The following is a 20,321-nucleotide window of genomic DNA, read 5'->3' on the forward strand; positions in this document are numbered from 1 at the left end:
ATGGATCTCTGTGAGTTTGAGAACTGTCTGGTGTATGTAGTGGGTTCCAGGACAGTAAGAGCTATGTAGAGAGACCCTGTCTCAAAAACAACAACAACAAGGAGTTGGAGAAATGGCTGTAGCCTATGCATATAAGAAAGAAGCCCTAGCTATCGTACGCCCCTTCTTCCCCCTAGTGTACTAGTGGATCCTCACAACACATCCAAGAAATGCTGTGCTACTTAGTCTGTAAGGACACTTCCAGCAAGAACACTCGAACTCGGGCCTTTTTCCCTTGATTTTTTCAAACAACATATTTTGATGTTTCCCCTCCTGCAACTCTCCCCAGCTCCTCTCCACCTCCCTACCTACCCAACTTTATTATGTGCTTTCCCTCTCTCCAGAAAGCCAAAGCATAAAAATCAAAACCACCACCACCACCACCACCACCACCACCACCACCAACACCAACAACAAAAAGAAAGCTAAAAAAAGAAATACAAAAACAGAAACAAAAAAAGCCCACAAGAAACCATGGAGTCCATTTTGTGTTGCCCAACTAGTGATGGGCACACAGTCTGCCTTGGAGTAGTGTGACTTACTCAGTGACACTCACTAAATACACTTTTTTTTTTTTTGGTTTTTCAAAACAGGGTTTCTCTGTGTAGCCTTGGCTGTCTTGAAAGTCACTTTGTAGACCAAGCTGGCCTCGAACTCAGAGATCCGCCTGCCTCTGCCTCCCGAGTGAGTGCTGGGATTAAAGGCCTGCACCACCACACCAAGCCAAACTAATATTTACTTTGCCTGCGGGTAGCTTTTTTTCCCCTCTTTTTTTTCTGAGACAGGTTTCTGTGTGTAACCTTGGCTACCTGGAGATCCACTTACCTCTACCTCCTGAGTGCTGGGGAGTCAGCATGGCTTTTTTTCCAAGACCAGATTTCTCTGTGTACCCCTGGCTGTCCTGAAACTTGCTATGTAGACCAGGCTGGCCTCAAACTCAAAGAAATCCAACTGCCTTTGCCTCCTGACTGTTGGGATTACAGGCGTGTGCCACCACCACCAGGCTTATTGGTTTTTTTAGACAGAGTCTCAGTATATAGTCCTGGATAGCCTAAAACTCACTATGTAGATCAGGCTAGACCTTATAAAGATTCACCTACTTCTACCTCTTGAGCACTATGACTAACGGCATACACCACCACAGCCGGCTTCAATCCAGGGCTGCTGACCCAACAAGTTTGGGTTAAAGCAAAAGAAAGGAACGGAACTTTGCCTTGTGAAAACTGCAGGAAGCATGAGGAAACCACATGAGAGTTCAATAAAGAAGAAAATAAACAGCCATCTATTCCATGTACCCAAGGGCAAGGCAAGCTCTGGAGCATATTCAATTGCAGAAGAACCAGAGCTTTATGCTAGCCTGCAAAAGCACAGAGAGTGAAGGCAATAGGCAGGTGCATGGAATACGCCTTTGTTCCTCTTTTACAGAACAAGGGGGGAGGGGAGACAGCCAAGCACAGGATCAAAGGAGAGGTCCTGAGTTAGATAAGAGCAGGGTGATCTGCCTACTGTGTCCACTTCCTACTGTTCTGACCCTGACCTGAAAGCCAGATGGTAAGCAGGTGAAGGAGACTGGAGCTTTCTGAGGAGGGAGATTTTTGTTAACAAATTCCCACCATGGGCTGGAGAGATGGCTCAGTGGTTACAAGCACTGGCTGCTCCTCCAGGGGTCACAGGTTTGATTTCCAGCACCCACACAGTGGCTTACAAGTAGCTGTAACTCCAGTTCCAGAGGATCCAGTGCCCTACTGTTCTGATTTCCTCAGGCACTCCATGCATAGACATACATACAGGAAAAGTACCCATAAACAAAAAATAATTCAAAAAGTTAATAAAAATATATTTACAAAGGAAACTTCTGTAGTAAAGAGATGTGCCAACACCAGTGGCCTCAACACAAAGCTCCCAGACATACCCAGAGAAGGAGAGTAACCTCCTTTCCAACAGTCTGGACTGCCCCAAAACAAGAGGACTGGTGTTTTCCATGTTACTCTAGATGCTCTAGCAAAGGCAAGCTAAGCCCCTACCATGAATGCTGTTGCAACTTCTCTCTCTACATTATGTACTAGGTAGCAAAAGAGACCAGGCAACTCCAAAGAGGGCCTTCCCATTGAACCAGTTGAAAACTCAAGCTGGGAGTGGTATCGCATGTCTTTAATCCTAGCACTTGGGAGGCACAGGCAAGCAAATCTCTGTGAGTTCAAGGCCAGCCTGGCTTAATCATTTAGTCTAGTCTAATAGTTATTTTAGAACAGCCAGGGCTATATAACAGAGAGACCCTGTCTAAAAAGAAGAAGAAGAAGAGGAAGAGGAAGAAGAAGAAGAAGAAGAAGAAGAAGAAGAAGAAGAAGAAGAAGAAGAAGAAGAAATAGAGAGCTGATAACTATGAGACGCTCCCAGGCTAGAAAACGCAGCCCTCATTAGAGGACTGGGAGATACAAAAGCTTCTCAGCATCCTAACAAGAGGCGGAGGCCAATGGTTTGACAACTCATTCATGACCAATCCATTATAGTTCCGGCAAAAGAAGGGGAAAATTGCCCCATTTGTTCAGATAGTTGATGAAAATGAGCCCAATTGCTCTCGAGTGGAGGGACGGGTAGCATATACACTCCACTTCAACCGAGGCAGAACCGAGGTTAAGCCTTCTTTGCATTACAGCACACTCAGGATCTACTGCCTACTCACAAGGTACGAGTTCCTTTGGTTTTAGCTATGAAGGGGACTGTACATATCTATCAGCAGCTCAGAGTGAACACACTGTAAGAGACAACCGATTGTTGTTTCAAGGAGAGAGGTCAGAGCCTACGGAGAGACAAATGTGTCCTATGGAGCCCAGAGATGGGCTTTTTGCTCAGTGAGAACCCCACCTTGGGAAAGAGTTGTGATGTAGTATGCCGGTTCTGAGCGAGCTTCTTGTAACAGTCTATTCCCTCCATGCTCACATTTAAAACAGTTGATATGGTCATGGAAGTTCTTCTCTCTGAACTGCCTCCTTTCATGACTCAGGACCAACAAATACTATGCCAGCCATGTCACCTCAAAACTTTACTCTGACTCTTCTTGTGGCTTCCACTGAAGAAGCAGAGGTTTATGTAGTTCACGTTTTTCTGTTGCCTTTAGAGCTACTACATTTCATTTTACTTTGAGAGCAGAGACACCCCAGGTATGGCAGCTAATCACCTCCTTCTTTGTTTTAAGGTAGGGCCTCACTATATGGCCCAGGTTGCCTTCAGACTGACTGTCTTCTTCCATCAACCTCCTCGGTGCTTGGATGACAGGCTTATACCACCACACCTGACTCCTCTTACCTTTTTTTTTTTTTTGGATCCTCTTACTTTTTAAACCCAATATTACAAAAGGTAGAACCTCTATTCTCCAGAGACTTGACTCTTTCAAGCCAAACAGAACTCCCTAGTACAACACTGGCCTATGCCAAGAATGTCACCATGGCTTGCTTGGATAAACAGTGTCGGATGTCAATTTTTTTAAAAAAAAAAAGGCAAGGGTTTCCAAGTCCTCAGCTCACCTGGAAGCTACCTTGTGTCTATTCCTTCTACACTCAAAGCCATATATTCAAGGTGATTCTGAGTGAGTCCCTTATAACAGCCAAAGAGCATAGCGCCAGGTTACTGTTAGTCCTAAGGCCCTCAGCTGGTAAAGACATGGTGTGAATGCCACTACACCTGAAGTTTCCCAGATGATGCCACAACAGGATTAGCAGCCCATGACCAGCCTTACCTGCTCTCCCTTTCCGCCGCTGCTCTTCCTCCTGTTCTGTCAGGTACTCCCCAGTCTGGTATTTTCGGCTCTTCTGCCGTCTCCGTTTCTTTCTCTTTACCAGGCCCTCTTCCTCCTCATCTTCTTCCTCTTCATTGGTGTCCCACATTTGCCGGGCAGCCTCTGTCCTCCAGGGCATCTCTCGGGCTCGCCACAGATGTCTGCGGCCTTGGCTCAGCAGGGTCTTGTCCTGGGCATGATGGCTGCGGTACTGGGTGTCCCTTTGGGTCTTTCTCACCTTTCTCCTCTTAGCTGGGGTGGGAGCTACCTCCTCCTCTTCCTCTGTAGGGAAGACTTCCTGGCTTCCCATGTCGCTGTCTGCCATACCAGCAAAGGAGCTACAGATGCTTCCTATGCATGAGAAATACAGAAGAGATTCAGGTACTGCTTTAAGGGATTGAATATGGTATTGACACAACTGTCCTAGAGCAGGAATTTGTAGAACTGAGCTCAAGATCAGCCTCTGGTCAGTTACTAGTGGTACACTTATCTCAAAGGACTGCTCTGGGGCTCAAATGAAATCGTTCAGTCTTTAGTATTGAAAGTACTAAAGTAAAAGTAAAAGTAAAGTAAAGTAAAAGAGTCCAGAATGCCATAAAATTATGAAGTACAAAAATCCATGCTTACTTATCTGTGGTGCCAAACATGGCACAAAAGGGCAGGAGAGAGCTACAGTTCTCTGCTGTTTGGAGGACAAGGGAGTAAGGAAGATCCTAAGGTAGTACAACTTAGGATCTAATAACTCTTTGGTCCCACCAATATGGCCAACAGAGCCACCTTGGCCAAAAAGAATCATCACAAAAGAAGAGTGTCTCTGACAGAAAAGCAAGGAGTCCCTTTCCTGTGACACAGGCAGACTCAGGCATGTCCCAGTGGACACAGCAGGCCCTCTTCCATTAAGCTGACTCCCACCTCCTACAGAGTTGCCAAGGTCAAGGGTGGAGTTCTCTCTAGTCTGTCTGCCCATCCACTGCAGCTGTTCCTTGCTGCTGGAAATGCACCCCACACACTCCAGATCACCCCCAGACAAACAGCATGTTTTCTATTCTCCTGGATCACCTTCCCAAGAAGCTATTTTCTCTCTCCCCACTTACCCTTAACTTTGCTAACAATAAAAGCACAATCCTAAATTGGCCTGGTTTTACACCACAGGACACCTACCACCTTCCTTGTTTCTCCCAAAGTCCAGCTGTTAACCCAACAATCCCTAAACCCCAGTAAGGTTGGCAGAAGAAAGAAATGGTTGGAGGGAAAAAGCCACCCTTGACCAAAGCTTCAAGTCGGCCAGAGACTTGAACCAAAGACATCAACTATCCCACTAAGCCTTGCATTATATGGACCAGGCAGGGGACAGAATGTTCTAGGTAATCTAATATTCTGGTTAATACAGAATCACCACAGAGATCACACAGAAATCACCAATTTCCAAAGAATCAAATACAGCACAATGTGTTTAACACAAAAATGGGACTGGCCACAATGTAATCACTCTCTGATGATTCAGAGGACACTTCAGGACTTTGCGAGGCCTCCAGGCCATCATTATAAGCCCCAATTACCAGAGAGCTCGCCATGTGCTGAGGTGCCAGTTAACAGGATGTCACATCATTGACTTTTCACTGAGCCATGCTTCTCCACTCCTTCCAATCTGTATGGAAATGTGGGTGAATGCAGGCAACCATCTCTGTCCTGTATACCAAGAGAGCCAGCAGAAAAGAGGACAGCTGGCAACAACAATCTTCTTTAGACAAAAACCAATACAAGCTCTGTGGATTAAAAGCTACCATGCCTGCCCAGACAACTCAATGACCCTTCTGATTTTGATAATGCCTGTCACACAGGGTGATGAGACTAAAGCCTAAAGGTTGAATGTCTCTGCTTGAGATGGGCCCCAAGATGCAAAACTTTGGAACAATCATTTCCTGAGTGGCAGGGACCTTTCTTTCCATCACTGGCTCTTAACAAGAGATGATGTCAAATCTAATCTAACATAGTTAAGCAAACCACCCCAACCCAGGACTCTGTTGTCCCTGCAAGAGGCCAGTCATTTGGGCACAGGAAAGCAAATTCCCAACCGTCTACTTGCACCAACATCAAAATCATTCCAGCCACATGCCTACCTTTTCAAAGATGCCAGAGCAAGGCCTTTCTTAGTTGTACTCACCAGACTGACTGCGTGTCCGAGTGCTCAGAACCACCGGGATAAAGTCACGGAAACTGCTCTTTGCTTTCTTTTCCAAGGAACCTGGAGTGGTGTGTGGTTTAGGGGCAGAAGGCAGAAATATCACAATGAGAAATCTATAAGCCAGAAAGCCCACATGGGATATTCACATGAGAAAAGCAAAAGGCTAGTGTCGGCCCTGCAATGGCACTGCTTCAACCTAACTGGCTCGCCTTTTGCCGCTGCCACCACCATCTCTTTTTTGGGAATGAGGTTTTTGAAAACTGGGGGCTGGGTCATTTTTGCTGACACCAATAAAGGCAATACACAATCAATTCAACACCATGCCCCAAAGTACAATCTCTGTCAACATGACATGAGGTTGTTGCTCTGCTCACTAAGTTCTAACTGAGCTATAGCCTATCCCTTAGAAGATCAACTTCAATGGACCTTAATAAGGTAAGGCAGGAAGCTGTGGACAAATGGGAACGGGTATACAAGAGCTAAATAGAAGAGGTATGTCATGTCCAATGAGCAAGATCCTGAACATGGATTATTGGAGGCAGGAATGCCTGGATTACCTCCCATGAAGGCACCGAGGGACCATCTACAGCAGAGAATACAGCTCAAGTATACCCCATACCCAACCCCAACATTCTGGGTATCCTTAACTGATACAAAAGGTTTGAGACATCATTAAACCTTTCTAGCTGGCTAGCCAGTCAGCTATTTGTTTCTCTTTTTAGAATGGGAATTTTCCAACATACCAAAAGACAGAGAAAACAGTGTAATGAATCCCAGCTCTGTTGTTTTTGTCTAAGTACTTCGAGCCTAGATCCCACCTCGTGGAACTGGGTAGGAGCCTCTATTGTAGGACTGCTCTCTATGTGCTTGCAAACACCTTGTTCAATGTCAAGACTTCAGCATGTGCGGCACTCTAATTCACAAGGCCAGAACACCCGCACCCTCGCTGGCTTGTGACATCACTACTCTACTCCACAGCACAGAAGGATCCATTTTCCACTCAATCTCTCAGCTCCTCTCTCTCTCCACCAAAATTCCACTGTATTCCTCTGGAGTTCAGGCCACCAGGTCATGCATGGCCCTTGGGACCTACCTTCCTCATGACCATCGACTCGTTTTCCTGGAGGCTGGGATTCTGGCTTTGTTGGCTTCCGGTGCTTGTGCTTTCCCCTGACTCCATTGTGCTCTTTTCCTGAATCTGAAGCCCCTCTGGGGCTTTTCTTGGTGGGTTCCTGGGGGTCTCCAGGCAGCTTCCGGCACTGTGCAAAGATAGAACGAGTCAGGTCTGAGGTCCGTTTTACTTCTTAAAAACGCTCTCCATTCTTAGGAAGGGTCAAGCCATAGGCCTGTTGCTTACACATGGACATGAACTGCCAGAGTTAGGGCTGGGAGTGTGTGCCTCACAGTATTATAGGACATGGTAGGCTATTAAGGCTCTCTTGGACTGAGTCACATGTCCTTGCTGACCCCTCCAGGCATCCACATCACATTAAAGAGGTCTATAGAATCTGTATTCATGGACCCTCAGCACACACACGCATCCAGCATCCAAAGTTTTTTTTTTAAAGGTCCAAACTTAGGCCCCAAACTCTACATACCCAAACACAAGTCGAGAAAAGCACTGAACAAAAATGCCTTGGCTGCAAGCTGGATAGCTACATGCTTCAAACAGCTTCATTGTGAATGGGATTGCTATTAACTGACAATAATTCCAAGAACAGGCAAGTCAAGAGAAACTTTTTTGGAGGGGCGGGGGGGGGGGGGGTGGAGCTTTGAGACCGGATGTTTCTTGTAGTCTTGGCTGTCCTGGCCTTGCTTTGTAGACCAGGCTAGCCTTGAACTCACAGAGATCCACCTGTTTCTGCCTCCCTGACTGCTGGAATTACAGGAGTGCACTACCATGGCCAGCTAAAGAAAACTTTTTTCATGTGTCAGTTAACACCAGAAAATGGATTTAACTACAGCAAGAAGAGGAACATTACACAGGAGGTGCAATTTCCACCCCCCCCCATGAACACAATGAGCAGGGTCAGGCCTGGTATACCCCTCGCAGCGAAGCTGGCTGTGTATTAAGGGATGCTTCATAGTCTGTACCACTTTCAAGTCTACCACTTGCTTTATCATTAACAATCACCTCACCGAAGAGATAAAGAAACCAAGACTATTAGCTGAGTCTCGAAGAAGTCAAGTGACTCCTCCTGAACCATCACAGCTCAGCATGCACACTAACTCAAGGGCTGCCATTTACCAGGCCACCCTGCAAAGTGGCTCGTTTACATCTGCAGTAAGAAAGATGGAGCTGGGGCCAAGCCCCTTAGTCCAGGCTCCTGGTCCCTATATCTGGGCCTCTTCTCATCAGCTTTTAATCCTCTCCTTCTCTAGTTGCTGCCTCTTTAACTGTTTTGTGCTCGGTTCCACTGCTACCTACTTCTGAGTGGTCAGCTTGCACACTGTAGGAACTCTACCCCCAAAGCCACAGAGTTTTTACAAGCATTGAGATTTCTCCATGGCATGAAGCAAGAAATGGTAAGGTAGGCTGTTTCTACTCCTGTGGATCTGGGGAATGTGAAATTAGGTTTTAAGAAGACATGAAGAGCTAAACACACTCGAAGTCAGCTGGGTGTGGTGGTGCACACCTTAAATCTCAGCATTCAGGGAGGCAGAGCAGGCGGATCTCTGTTTGAAGCTAGTCTGGTCTACAAAGCAAGTCCAGGACAGCCAGGAGGACCACACAGAGAAACCTTTCTTGAAAAACTAAAACAAACAAACAAACAAACAAACAAACACCTACTTGAACTTCTGTGGTGGTTAATCTTGCTTTATCAACTGGGGCTGACAAGCCCCTGGTATGACACATCTCTGCACGGATCTGTGTTTTGGTTTGTTTTTCTAGAGAGAACTAACTAAGGATAGAAAAAGATCACACTATAGGCCCAGGGCTCAGGTGGAAAAGGGAGAATTGACGAGCTAAGGAGGTAGTTCAGTAGGTCAAGTGCTTGCTACAAGAACATGAGGACCTATGATTCAGCGCCAGAAAAATAGTCAAGTGTGCTCTATCCAGCACTGGGGAGGCAGAGCTAGGTGGATGCCTCTAGCGTAACTGATGAGCTCCAACTTCCAGAGAAGACCATGTCTCCAAACAGAAAGTGGGCCACTAATGAACAATCATACCTAAGACAGACCTCTGGCCTGCACAGGTATCTATATGCATGAATACCCACACCCACGAGCACTCCCAAACACAAAACAGGAAAAGGAAAGGCCAGTACTGCAGACATAAATTCATCCATAGTCTTGCTCCTATTCATTCTCTCTCTCTCTCTTCCCTCTGCCCCTCCCTCCCTCTCTTTTGGCTGCCATGAGCAGCAGCTCGTGTTCTGTCCCACTACACTCATCCTACTATGAGAGGCTGCAACCTCTGAGTCCGTAAACCAAAACAAACCATTCCTCTTTTAATGTTCTCTCAGGTACTTGGCCACTGGAATGGAAGGCCACCACATACGTTTTGCCAGAATCACATCTGTATCCCCCTCCAGCAGGGTTATCACTCTCTAGTTTCAGCAAAACAGGCTGTCAGCGATGTGACTGATGGGGTATTTGAGGGAAAAGAACCCTCAATCCTCGAGGCACAGGGAGTACCCATTCCCCATCAGATTCCCACCCTCTGCTCACTCCGCAGAGAACTAAGCTGAATGAAAAGCAAGGCACTGCCAGTTCCTATGAACCAAAGTGTTAGAAAACAAAGAACCAGGGAGAAAAGAGGAAGATGGAAGTTGACTGCTTAAAATCTGACCTTCGCGTACATCTAAAGAAAAACTATTTTTAAGGCAAGGACAATAAAGTTAAATGCACATAAACTTGAACATGTCTTACTTATTTTCTAAATATTGTTTTTAGCTGCCTCTTTATAGAGATCATTAACTTTTACTTCCTAAGGTAGACAAAAACAAAACAAAACAAAAAAGTAAAACAGAATATCTGGAAGAGATTTGTTTGTGTCATCTGCCAGGGCAGCCGTAAAAGTAAATATATGATGCACTCCAACCACATGAGAAGTTGGGAGGACAGGGAAAACAAATTGGTGTTTAGGTTAACAGAGTTTTCAGATATGTTTCAAAGGACAAGAATAAAGTATAGCTGGCATCAAATGAAATATAATTCTTTGGCAGGCAAGATGGATTAGCAGGTAAAGGTGCTTGCTGCTACATGTGACAATCTGAGTTTGATCCTTGGTACCCACAGAGTAGAAAGAGAACTGCTGAAAATGGTCCTCTGATCTCCGCACAGATGCTGTAGCATACATGTACAACACACATACGCATAAGCACAGGAAATAGATATGATTGTCATAAAAATAAAATAAAAAGAATTCAAGCAAGCATCAGGAGCTTATTCTGCCTCTTGGCCATCCCCAGAAATGGGCTGTTTTGAATTAACTCCTCATCTCAGCTTGGCTAATAGTCACATGTTTCTCAAGAAAGTGGGACCTAACAACACTTCAATTTGCCTTCTCCTCCTGTAACTTTATTCTCTGCTCCCCACATTTCTTAATTGGCCTATTGAAACTGGCCGTCTCATACAGGAAGGGCTATACCTACTCGCCTTTAAGTCAATATGGCAAAACATCAGCTTCATGAAGGCAGGGGCCATTCAGTTTCTGTTACTAAAAACAAAAGCAGCCACTAACACCGACTGAGCACTTAATTATGTGCCAAGTGCTATTTTAAGCACTTGTGTGCCATCTCATTCATTGTAGCAGCTTTACTGAGCTATGCTGCAAAAATTCACTAACTTCTATGCACAATACGCTTGTTTTCAGTATAAACACAGAACTGCATAACTATCACCATTTGCCTGGTACAGGAGCTTTCTCATCACCCTGAATGGAACCCCTTCTCCCATTAATTAGTTACTCAACAAATCTCCAACCCTCCCCAGCCTGGTGTGGATAGCTCAGACCATCATCTCATTTAATCTTTCCAACAATCCTCTAAATAAGCATTATTATTTGTCTCCTTGCAGAGATGAAGGAACCGAGGGCAAGAGAGATTAAGTAGCACACTTAATCAATGGCACAGAGCTAGGAAGAAGTGGGGCCCAAATGACCCTATCTTTTCCTTCCTGGGCTCCAAACTGCCAAGGCCAGTGGTTCATCGTCTTTAAAGAACCAGGAAGAACTGTTCCTTGGGGAAGAGTGATTTCCTTCACCAATACCTTCTCCTGCTTTCCAACTTTATCTAGGACAATGGCTTCCCTGGCTCCAATGATGAAATCATTTCCTATACCCTATAGAATGAGCTCGGCCCTTTTCAGGTGAACCTCTCATATACAGAGAGCACGAGTCAAAAAGGGAAAACCTCCCATCCATCAGCTCTGTTCACACAGCTAAGCTGCTTGAGTACACTGTCTGGGAGAGAGGAGGGAGGGGGTCAAATGCAGCGGAGACCACAGCTGAAGCAGAGCATGAGTTCTAGGCCATGCGCTGACACTCACCTTGGACGCCAGGGCAGTCCGGACCATGGGCTTATCATGTGGCTGTGGTGGCGGTGGCTGCTGCTGTGGTTCTCCCTCGATTTCCTTTTCTTTGTTACACTTGAGCTTTTTGGGTGGCAGAGATTCTGTTTCTTCCTCTGGTTGCCAACTGTTCTTGCAAGTAAAGACCCCAACGCTTTCCCGTTTCACTCGGGCTGGCCCAGCTTTAGCCCGAGCTTCCGCCTGACCCCTCTGGGGAACGGCTGGGAGGCCGTCGGGCCGGAAGCAGTTGGCTAAATTGAAGACCACGTCACCATCCACTTTCTCCATTTTCACCCGCCCCAGATCCACCTGACTTCCAAGCTGTGAAAGGTCTGTGCCCGGGCCCCTCTTACTGCTTGGAACCACATCTAAAATAAGTTCCTTAGAGTGGCTGTCATGAGGTAGCAAAGGCAGCTCAGGCATCTTGCACAAGTTCTGGGGGGTGGCCAGGACCAGCTCGTGGGACATATAGGTGGCCAGCACTTGGTTTTTAGGCTTGGTGTCCCCTGCCAGCTTCAGGCCACAGGCTGCCTGGGGGCCTTCCATCTTAGGAGCACTATCAGAGCAGAGGTGGCTCTCAGATTCCTCAGGCCCCTGATTTACTCCAATGTCCCCACTGCTAGGCTGAACAGACAGTGCCAGGGTCCCTGTCTGAGGGCTGAGAGTCAAGAGGACAGGACTGACTTGTTCTTCATAAGGCTTGGCAGCAATTCGGCAAGTTTTGTTCTTTGTGACAGCATCCTGCTCTGGAGCAAAGGGGCCCCCAGGCCGTGGCTGCCCCTCAGGAAGTCCATGAACAGCTTCACTGGAACCAAGAGATGACACCCCAGAAAATTCAGAAACAATGCTGGTGGGCCTGATAGGCACCCCCTGACTGGGGGTTAGTTGCCCGGAACTAGAGATGCCAATAGAAAGCAGAGATGCTTGGTGGTATGGTGACCAGCCAACAGGCAGGACCTGGGTGCTAGTGGGTTTCCCATTGATGGAACACCGTGGGTACATATTTGTCAGCCCTGTAGGTTTCCATAAAGACAGTTCCTTGGTTTGGCATCCCGGCAGCCCAGGGGCAATGCGGGCTGGGGTATAACGGGATTTGACTGTGCTTGGCTGTCCCTCAGCACCAGCCTGGCTGCCTTTCTTGCCACAAGTGGCACCAGTGCTCTTAGGCTCTCCTTGATCGATGATGGAGATAGGCTCCTGCTTAGGGAGATGACGAGGATCTCGGTTAAGGCCCAGGTTAGGGTCCTTGTTCAACAGCAGGGATGCAGGAACTGGGTTGGCCACTCCCACATATGTGCCGGGAATGGTGCTGATCAGAGCAGTTGAGTTTTTCACCCAGGTGCTTGGGTCTCCATTCCTCACCATCTCAGGAAAGATAACAAAAGGTGAAGAAGTAGAGCCCAGGCAGGAAGTGACACTGCTGCCGGCAGCCTGGGTTGTGCGCTGCGATCTAGACAGCACAGTGGAAAGGAGGGCCTTGCTGCTGGTGTGCACAGGGGTCAACACAGGCATGGGAGGTGTTTTACGCTGGTTGGGCAACGGAAGCTTCTGGCGGTTGGACTTGGAAGAGAGGTCAAGAGGCATCTCGCTGCACTCGGGTGGAGAGGCCATCTCTCTCTCCAGCTGTGGAGGTGACTTGAGAGGAGAGAAGGTAACGGAAGTCCCTTCGGTTTGTTGCTCGGCGCTACCTGGCATCTTGGAGGGGTGTGGTGGGACTGAGCTCCCACTGGGGGCTGGCAGCAAAGGCTGGGAAGTGGGAAGCACCTTGGCAGAAGCAGTGGTGAGGGAGGTGTCTGCCAAAGGTCCAAGGACCCCATCAGGAGCAGGCTGGCTGTTGGAGCTGCTGGATGGGGAAGTACAAGAGAGCCTGTTCACTTCCAACGAGACCAACTTGGAATCGGAAGCCAAAGGTCGGGCCACAGAAAATGCATATGGATAAGAGCGGAGCTCCGGGGAGGCCAACACACCTGGGAGACACCTATCCTGCAGGTAAGATGGCAGGACTGGGAGTGTGAGCGTGGAAGAGACTCCCAGAGTGGTTGGCAGCGTAGCCACGCTGAGTGGCTGGCCACAACTCGGAGGTGGGATGTAGACCAGTGGCTGGTTAGGTGTCAGCACTGTCCCTGGCTGAAAAGACAGGGGGACTTTTTGCATAGCTGGTGCCTGAGCTGCAGGAAAACACACTCGACTCAAACTGAAGGAGGCTGGAATGGGTGCTGAGGTGGGGACGGCAGCTGGTGTGGCAGCCGGCATGGGCGTGGGGGCTGGAGTAAAGATTGGGGCTGGGGTGGGTGCAGGCACCGGTGTAGGAGCAAAGGCAGGAATGAGGGTAGGGGTAGAAGGCGGACCAGAGGATGGGGTTGGAGTGGGCATCGGCACAGATGGAGGGGCAGGAGCCGCTGGAGGCGTGGATGCTGGCATGGGAGCTAGAACCGGAGTTGGGACAGAAGCAAGGACCAAAGTGGGAGCTGAAGGAGGCACAGGAGCCTGAATCAGAGCCAAGGGAGGTGCAGAAACAGAGACTGTGAGAGGAGTAGGAGCAGGAGCCGACAGTGGCACTGGGACTGAGTGGGGAGCAGACACTGGCACAGGCACCAAGACAGAGGCCGACACGGAGAGAGGGTTTGAATCAGAGATGAGAGTAGGCACCGAGGGCGGTGCTGGAGCTAGAGTGGGCACAGGTGCGAGGGGAGGAGAAGGAGCTGATGTGCCAACTTGGACTGGAACTAGTCCTGAGTGGGGCACTGGGGCTGGGACAGAAAGGGGAACTTGGAATGAATCAGGAACCGATGGGGTCACAGAGGTCGACCCAGGGGCAGGTGGGCAGATAGGTGCTGGCAGCTGACTGAAGTTAGTGGTAACTAGAGGCAGGCTTCCCTCCACAGGGACTCCAGTTCCCAGAGTTGCCAAAATGAAAGTGTTCTTCTCCCCAACACTGTGCCGAGAGTCCAAAGCCTTTCCCCCGGCTGGTGAGCAGTCAACCTGTTTGCTCATTTGGGTGCTTAGGGGAGTCCAGGAGCAGTTGGCCCTGCTGTGGCTGGCCTCAGTGCTATCGGGAGTGGGTAGTTTAAGCCCGTCTCCTGGGCTGCTCAGTGGCACCAGGAGGCCCTCAGCCTCTGTTGTATTCCCAACATAGTCCATTTTTGGCTGGGGATCATCAGGCTGATCTTCTGACCTGTGCCCAAATTTTTCTGTGGTACTGCCATCTGGGTTTGCCCCCCGGGCATTGCTGCCACTTCCAACTGCTGTGAGCTCCACCTACAATGAAAGAATAGTATGCACATCTTAGCAAGGTCCCTGAGGATGACAAGGGTCCTGAGGCCCCTAAGAAGTATCTGCTGGTCTTCTTGGCAAACCCAACGAACTGCAAAGTACAGGAAGCGCACATGTATAGCAATTTTTATCTCACCTAGAACATTCTCATGATGGCCAAACCAGGCACATGGCCTAAGAAGCTCACCCTTTGGTGGGCAGCATGTGACAACACATAGCTCCTTACCTTGGAAAAACTGCTGCTGACACAAAACTCCTGAGATCCAAAGTGCTGGCAGTCACCTGTCGTGGACTCCTCATCAGAAAGAGGTGCTCTTCTGGCAGGGAACATACAACCCAAAAAAGGGACATAAGGCTCAGGCTTAGGCCATCGACATTTCCTCTAGAAGGTCCTGCCTGCTTGGCTTCCCACAAAACTATCCTGTCTCCCTTCCCATGGTGACTTCAGGGGATGGCAGGGTAGTGGGGCGCTCAATGAGGCAAAGCAGAGCTTGTCAAGTTCCTGAACAGGAACCTTGTTTGACCAGAATGTGGGGCAGGCTTATTCTGTTTTCTAGTTCTCTCACAAAAAGTGTGGATCAGCCCCACATTAGCATCTTCCTTCTCCCAGGAGCTAGCCTATCAAGTTGACCATTCAATTCAAATGGAGAGAGGTGTGACCCTTATGCCTCGAAGGCATGAAACCAGTCTTATTTTAACTAGCAACAGGGGAAGTGCCCTGTTTACCCCATAAACCTCTTCCAAAGCAAATCTCTACTCCCATTGTGTCTTTAAGTCTAGTCCAAATCTGAATTACCTATTCATCTACGGGGCCAGGCGTGCCTGTAGCCCAGAGGCATCCACATCTACAGCACGTACAATGACACTGATTTGAGGCCATCTGGTCACTGACACTAAGAGGTGCTTTAAAAATACTACATTTAGCTGAGCACATGTCATGTGTCTGTAATTTGAGTACTTAAGAGGTGGAGGCAGGAAGGTAAGGAATTCCAAGCTATATGGGCCACAGGAGACCTTGTTTCAAACAACAACAACAACAACAACAACACTGCAGTAGATGTGGTGACACACATTTTTTTTTTTAATTCTGGCACTCAGGAGGCAGAGGCAGGTGGATCTCTTTGAGTTCAAGTCCTGCTTGGACTCCGGTCTACATAAGGAATTTCAAGCCAGCAAGACTACACTGTAAGACCCTGTCTTCATTTAAAAACAGCAAAACAAAACAAAAACAAACAAACAAAAACCAACCACTTCTTTTTCTTCAAAGGAATATTTCTAGAGCTCTACCTGGCTCCGGCCAGCATTTTTTCCCCTTCACACAGTACACAGGGAGCACCTGCCCTTCAGCCTCTCTGCACCACCACCTCCCCTCTCAGAGGGAGCCCCTGACCCCCACCCCCAAAGCCACAGGCTCCACGTTCACATTGGTATGTGCCATAAGTAAAGGCATAAGTCGGGAAAGCTGAGTCTCAAAGGAGAAAAACTCATCTGTATCTCACCTCACGCCCCGCCTGCTCAAAAAAGAGGCTTCAACATTTCAGGTGAGAATGTTCAAAACAAAACCAAAAATATTTCACTGGACAAAACAAACAAACAAAGGATCAGACTGCTAAAGTAAAGTTGGAGGCCAAGGGCCCACTCAAAGGTTGCTGCTTTAAGTGCAGCAGGTACATGCTGATCCTGGGCTGGGGAGCTTATCAATACAATAGGGCAGCGGCCTGGGTGGGAGTGGCTGCAGAGGAGGTAGGGGGTCAAAGAACAAAGCTGCAGCAAGTTTTCTGGGTGGGCAAAGCATAGGACGCCTGAGCCTGCTCTTTGTTTAGGTTTGTCTGCCATCTTTGGAGCCCTGCCAGAGATCCAATACAGCCCATGAAGAAAAGTCAGGCCCTGCCTTACCAACCTACTCTGGTCTAAAGGCTATTTGAGGTGCCTGCAGCCAACTCCAGCAAGGACGAGTATCCCTGCAAATAACTTCCTCCCTCTGCCTGAAACAGGGACTCCCAAATTGAACCCGGAGGGGAAAAAAAAACCAGCAATGGGGCTCATAGCAGACCTCTCCCCATCTTTTAGGGTTTCAGAAGGGGCTAGTCAAGGGGGGAAAGCTTGTCCCCCTTTAAAAAGCAGCTAGGGTGGCAGAAGTGGGAGGGTTCCACTGCTGGAAATAACTGTTGGTAACAAACAGGACAAGGGTTTTGGAGGCAGTTGGGGGGTCTTAAAGAAGGGGGGGGGGAGAGAGAGGGAGGGCCCCAGGGAAAGGGAAAACACACTTTTCACATCAACTCCTGAGAGACCAGAAAAGCAGGAGATGTATGTACCCAGCCTGGGGCTGAAGAGGCGTGTTCTAACTAGAATCACCAGGCATGGTTTGGGGGCAGGGGAGGGCTGTGGTAGTGAGGGGAACAGCAGCCCCTCCCTCTACAACTCCACATGGAAAAGCACGATTTGTTTACATTCTTTCCCCTCCTGACCAAGCTCCCTCTCCGCTTGGTGGGCTCCTCCTTGGGCAGAAATCCTGCTTCTTAGCAGAAGCTGTGTTATTGCAAGCCAGCAGTTACCAAGGGAAGCCTAGAGCCAGGCAGAGAAACTGGTGGTGGCAGAAGCGGCAACACTTCTGGCTACTCTAGCCAAGCCTAAGCCTCAGCACCAGCCCTCAAGCTCTGGGAAAGTGTGTGAGATGATGTTTCAAATCCTCTGAGGGGGATGCAAAGCTGAATAAATATTTAAAAAACAAAACAAAACAAAAAAACCTCCGCTGAAAGGGGAGCCTGGGATCAGGGATCAGAAATGCAAGGGGGTGGTGCTAGGTCAAATGAGCTAGGTTATGGAGCAACAGGTGATGGGGAAAACAGAGACTCCGATCAGGACTGGTCCACTGTTTCTTCCCACTAGAAGATAGCTACTTTGTTCAAGGCTTTGCTGAACTTAACCAAAATCTCTCAAGGCTGTTTTCCTAACTATCAAAGGCTAACACCTGGACCTGCCACACTGGACCTTTTCAGTTCCCACTTGGACCTAGGACAATGTCTAAGAGAAAGATCCAACCTGGAATGCATGGGGGCCCCTTCCCTACCAGCCCCTGAGACTTCATGTATGAAGTCCCACTGCTCCCCCAGGACCCCCTTCATTCCAGACAAGGCCTTCTCCAAACAATCAGGGGATATCAGCCCTCACCCCAAACTCCCAGCTCTCTCTAGCCTGGCCTCAGATGGCACTGGCCTCTGACATTCCCAAAGAAATCCATCGTTCTTGCATCTAGACTGCATAGGGCCTGTTGACACCACTCCACTGCACTCACTAGTGATGCACAAATTTGGACTACCAGTTTGTTCTTGTATTGACTACATGCTTAGTGAGTGAATGAAGAAATGGCTTAATGGTAGAGGAAAGCAAGCTGAGTTAGCTCGGGGTCTGATGCCACCTGGAGTCCTCAAAAAGGCTAACCCTGCTGTTCTATACTCCTCAACCATATTTGATGAAGCTGGACAGACTTCCACAATGTAATTTTAAATTTATTCCTAAAATACCGCTTTAGACCTCAAATTTGTATGGTCTATAAGTTGGAAAGGATGGAAGGACTATAGCATAGACAGTGAAACAATGTAATCTGTCCACTGTTTAATTACTTGGGTTAGGCCTGATTTACTGAGACAGGGTCTCATTTATGTATTCAAGCCTAGCCTAAGACTTAATAGGTAGCCCATGCTGGTCTCAAATCCTTAGCCCTCCTGCAGTAGCATCCTGAGTACTACTGGAGTTATAGATGTGAGTAACCACACCTCACTTCGGCACTAGCTTCTTTAAGGCTCAGGCTCACAGTTCTCCATCAGCCTCAACTACTGAGAAGTAGAACAACATGGCCCACCAGTGCACACTCGTGAGTTATAACCACCACCCTGCCCTGCCAAAGAGCACCTTTTCGAATTATCTAAGAACAGACCTCATACACAAAGGGAATACTTTTCTTTTTGTTGTCTCCCAGAAGAATTTTGTCTTATTTTCATTGGTTTTAATTTTTGTATTCTCAAACTAAATTCTTTTTTAATGTCCATCTCTAACACATTCCTCAGTACAGGGTTCTAAAGGATTAAGAAAATAAAGTCTGTTCTCCTAACAGACAAGTACACACTTCCTTAGTTAGGATCTAAAGAAAAAAAATGATTAAACAAACAAACAAACAAACAAAAAACCGTCATGATTCTCAGTACAGAACACGCTTAGCACTCATGATTCCCAGTACCCACCCCAAACAACAACAAAAGAGATTCTTTTCCCTTCAAAATTATCAACATTAGCTCTCCTAGCATGTGAATATTTTTTTGATTTAATGCTTTTTTATATTCACTCATTTGTTTTGGGTATGGAGTGGCACTGGTGAGTACATGTGGAGGTCAGAGGACAATGTGTGGGACTCAGTTCTCTCCTTACACCCCCAGTGGGCTCTGGGGTCTAACTGGTTCTCAGGCTTAGTGGCAAGCATCTTGAGCCATCTTAACAGACCTAATCAAGCCTCTTTTTTTTCTTCTTTTTGAAGACCCCAGATCTTAAATTGGCAGGAAAGCCCTATCATAATTGCTCTGGTGTGTTTGAATTTAAATACTCAGTGGATTAAAATACTGACAAGCAAGGCAGAAAAATGCCTTGAACTTTGAAAAGGCCCCCTAACCACCAGACAGAGCAATTTGGCCAAGCGGTATAAAAGGAAAGTAGAAACTCTGAAGGGCAATTGGATACCCTTGGTATGATGCATAATTTTTAAAAGGCCTCTCTTAGCTGGGTGTGCACCACCAAGCCTTTAATCCCAGCATTTGGGAGGCAGAGGCAGGCAGAGCTCTGTGAGTTTGAGGCCAGCCTGGTCTACAAACAAAGTAATTCCAGGATAGGCAGAACTGCACAGAGCAACCCTGTCTTGAAAAACCAAAACACAGAAACAAAAACAAAACAAAACCCAAACCAAACCAACACAACAATGAAAAAGGTCTCTCTTGGCCAACCAAATATCAGAAAACTGAAACACACACACAAATCAGGCAGGCAGACATCAGTAACTGAACTTTATGTTAAAGCTATGATCAGCAGCCTCATCTTCCTTTGATACTCTGTAAGATCTTCCTGACATAGCTTTGCTAACTTCTTGAGGCAGGAAGTAGTGGCCCCTAGAATTCCGATGACCAGCTCCCATCATAAAGCTCTATGTAAGCCCTGGACAAGAACCACAAATACCTTACCTAGACTTTTGAGCACCAAACTTTGACAGAAGAAATAGAAACTGCAAGCACCTGAACTTTCCTTTTGCCACACAATCTGACAGTTCTTTATCACTAAACGCATAATACCAGGTGGCAAAAATCATCCCATGGCTTCCTCGTTTTCACTGGAACAGGGACAGTGTGGCAGAAGCAGGTGCTCCACATGTTTTAGGAAAATCAGAAACAATCAATCTTTTTTTGTTTTGTTTTGTTTTTTGAGACAGGGTTTCTCTGTGTAGCCCTGGCTGTCCTGGACTCGCTTTGTAGACCAGGATCTCAAACTCACAGA

General features: G+C 47.6%; 1 protein-coding gene across 8 annotated transcripts in view; it reads right to left on the reverse strand.

The window, feature by feature from the left end:
- Window positions 1-20,321, reverse strand: part of BCORL1 (BCL6 corepressor like 1) — a 66,152-nt gene that overhangs the window by 24,539 nt on the left and 21,292 nt on the right. For all 8 annotated transcript variants that reach the window (XM_084790904.1, XM_084790902.1, XM_084790903.1 and 5 more), the window contains 5 exons: window positions 15,013-15,103; window positions 11,493-14,771; window positions 7,093-7,258; window positions 5,979-6,059; window positions 3,776-4,165 (listed from right to left, as the gene is read on the reverse strand). In XM_084790904.1, the coding sequence (XP_084647030.1) occupies window positions 3,776-4,165; window positions 5,979-6,059; window positions 7,093-7,258; window positions 11,493-14,771; window positions 15,013-15,103 (4,007 nt within the window). The remainder of the gene's footprint in view (window positions 1-3,775; window positions 4,166-5,978; window positions 6,060-7,092; window positions 7,259-11,492; window positions 14,772-15,012; window positions 15,104-20,321) is intronic.

This window comes from Acomys minous (genome assembly GCF_964271855.1).
Source record: "Acomys minous genome assembly, chromosome: 7".
Taxonomy (NCBI): Eukaryota; Metazoa; Chordata; class Mammalia; order Rodentia; family Muridae; genus Acomys; species Acomys minous.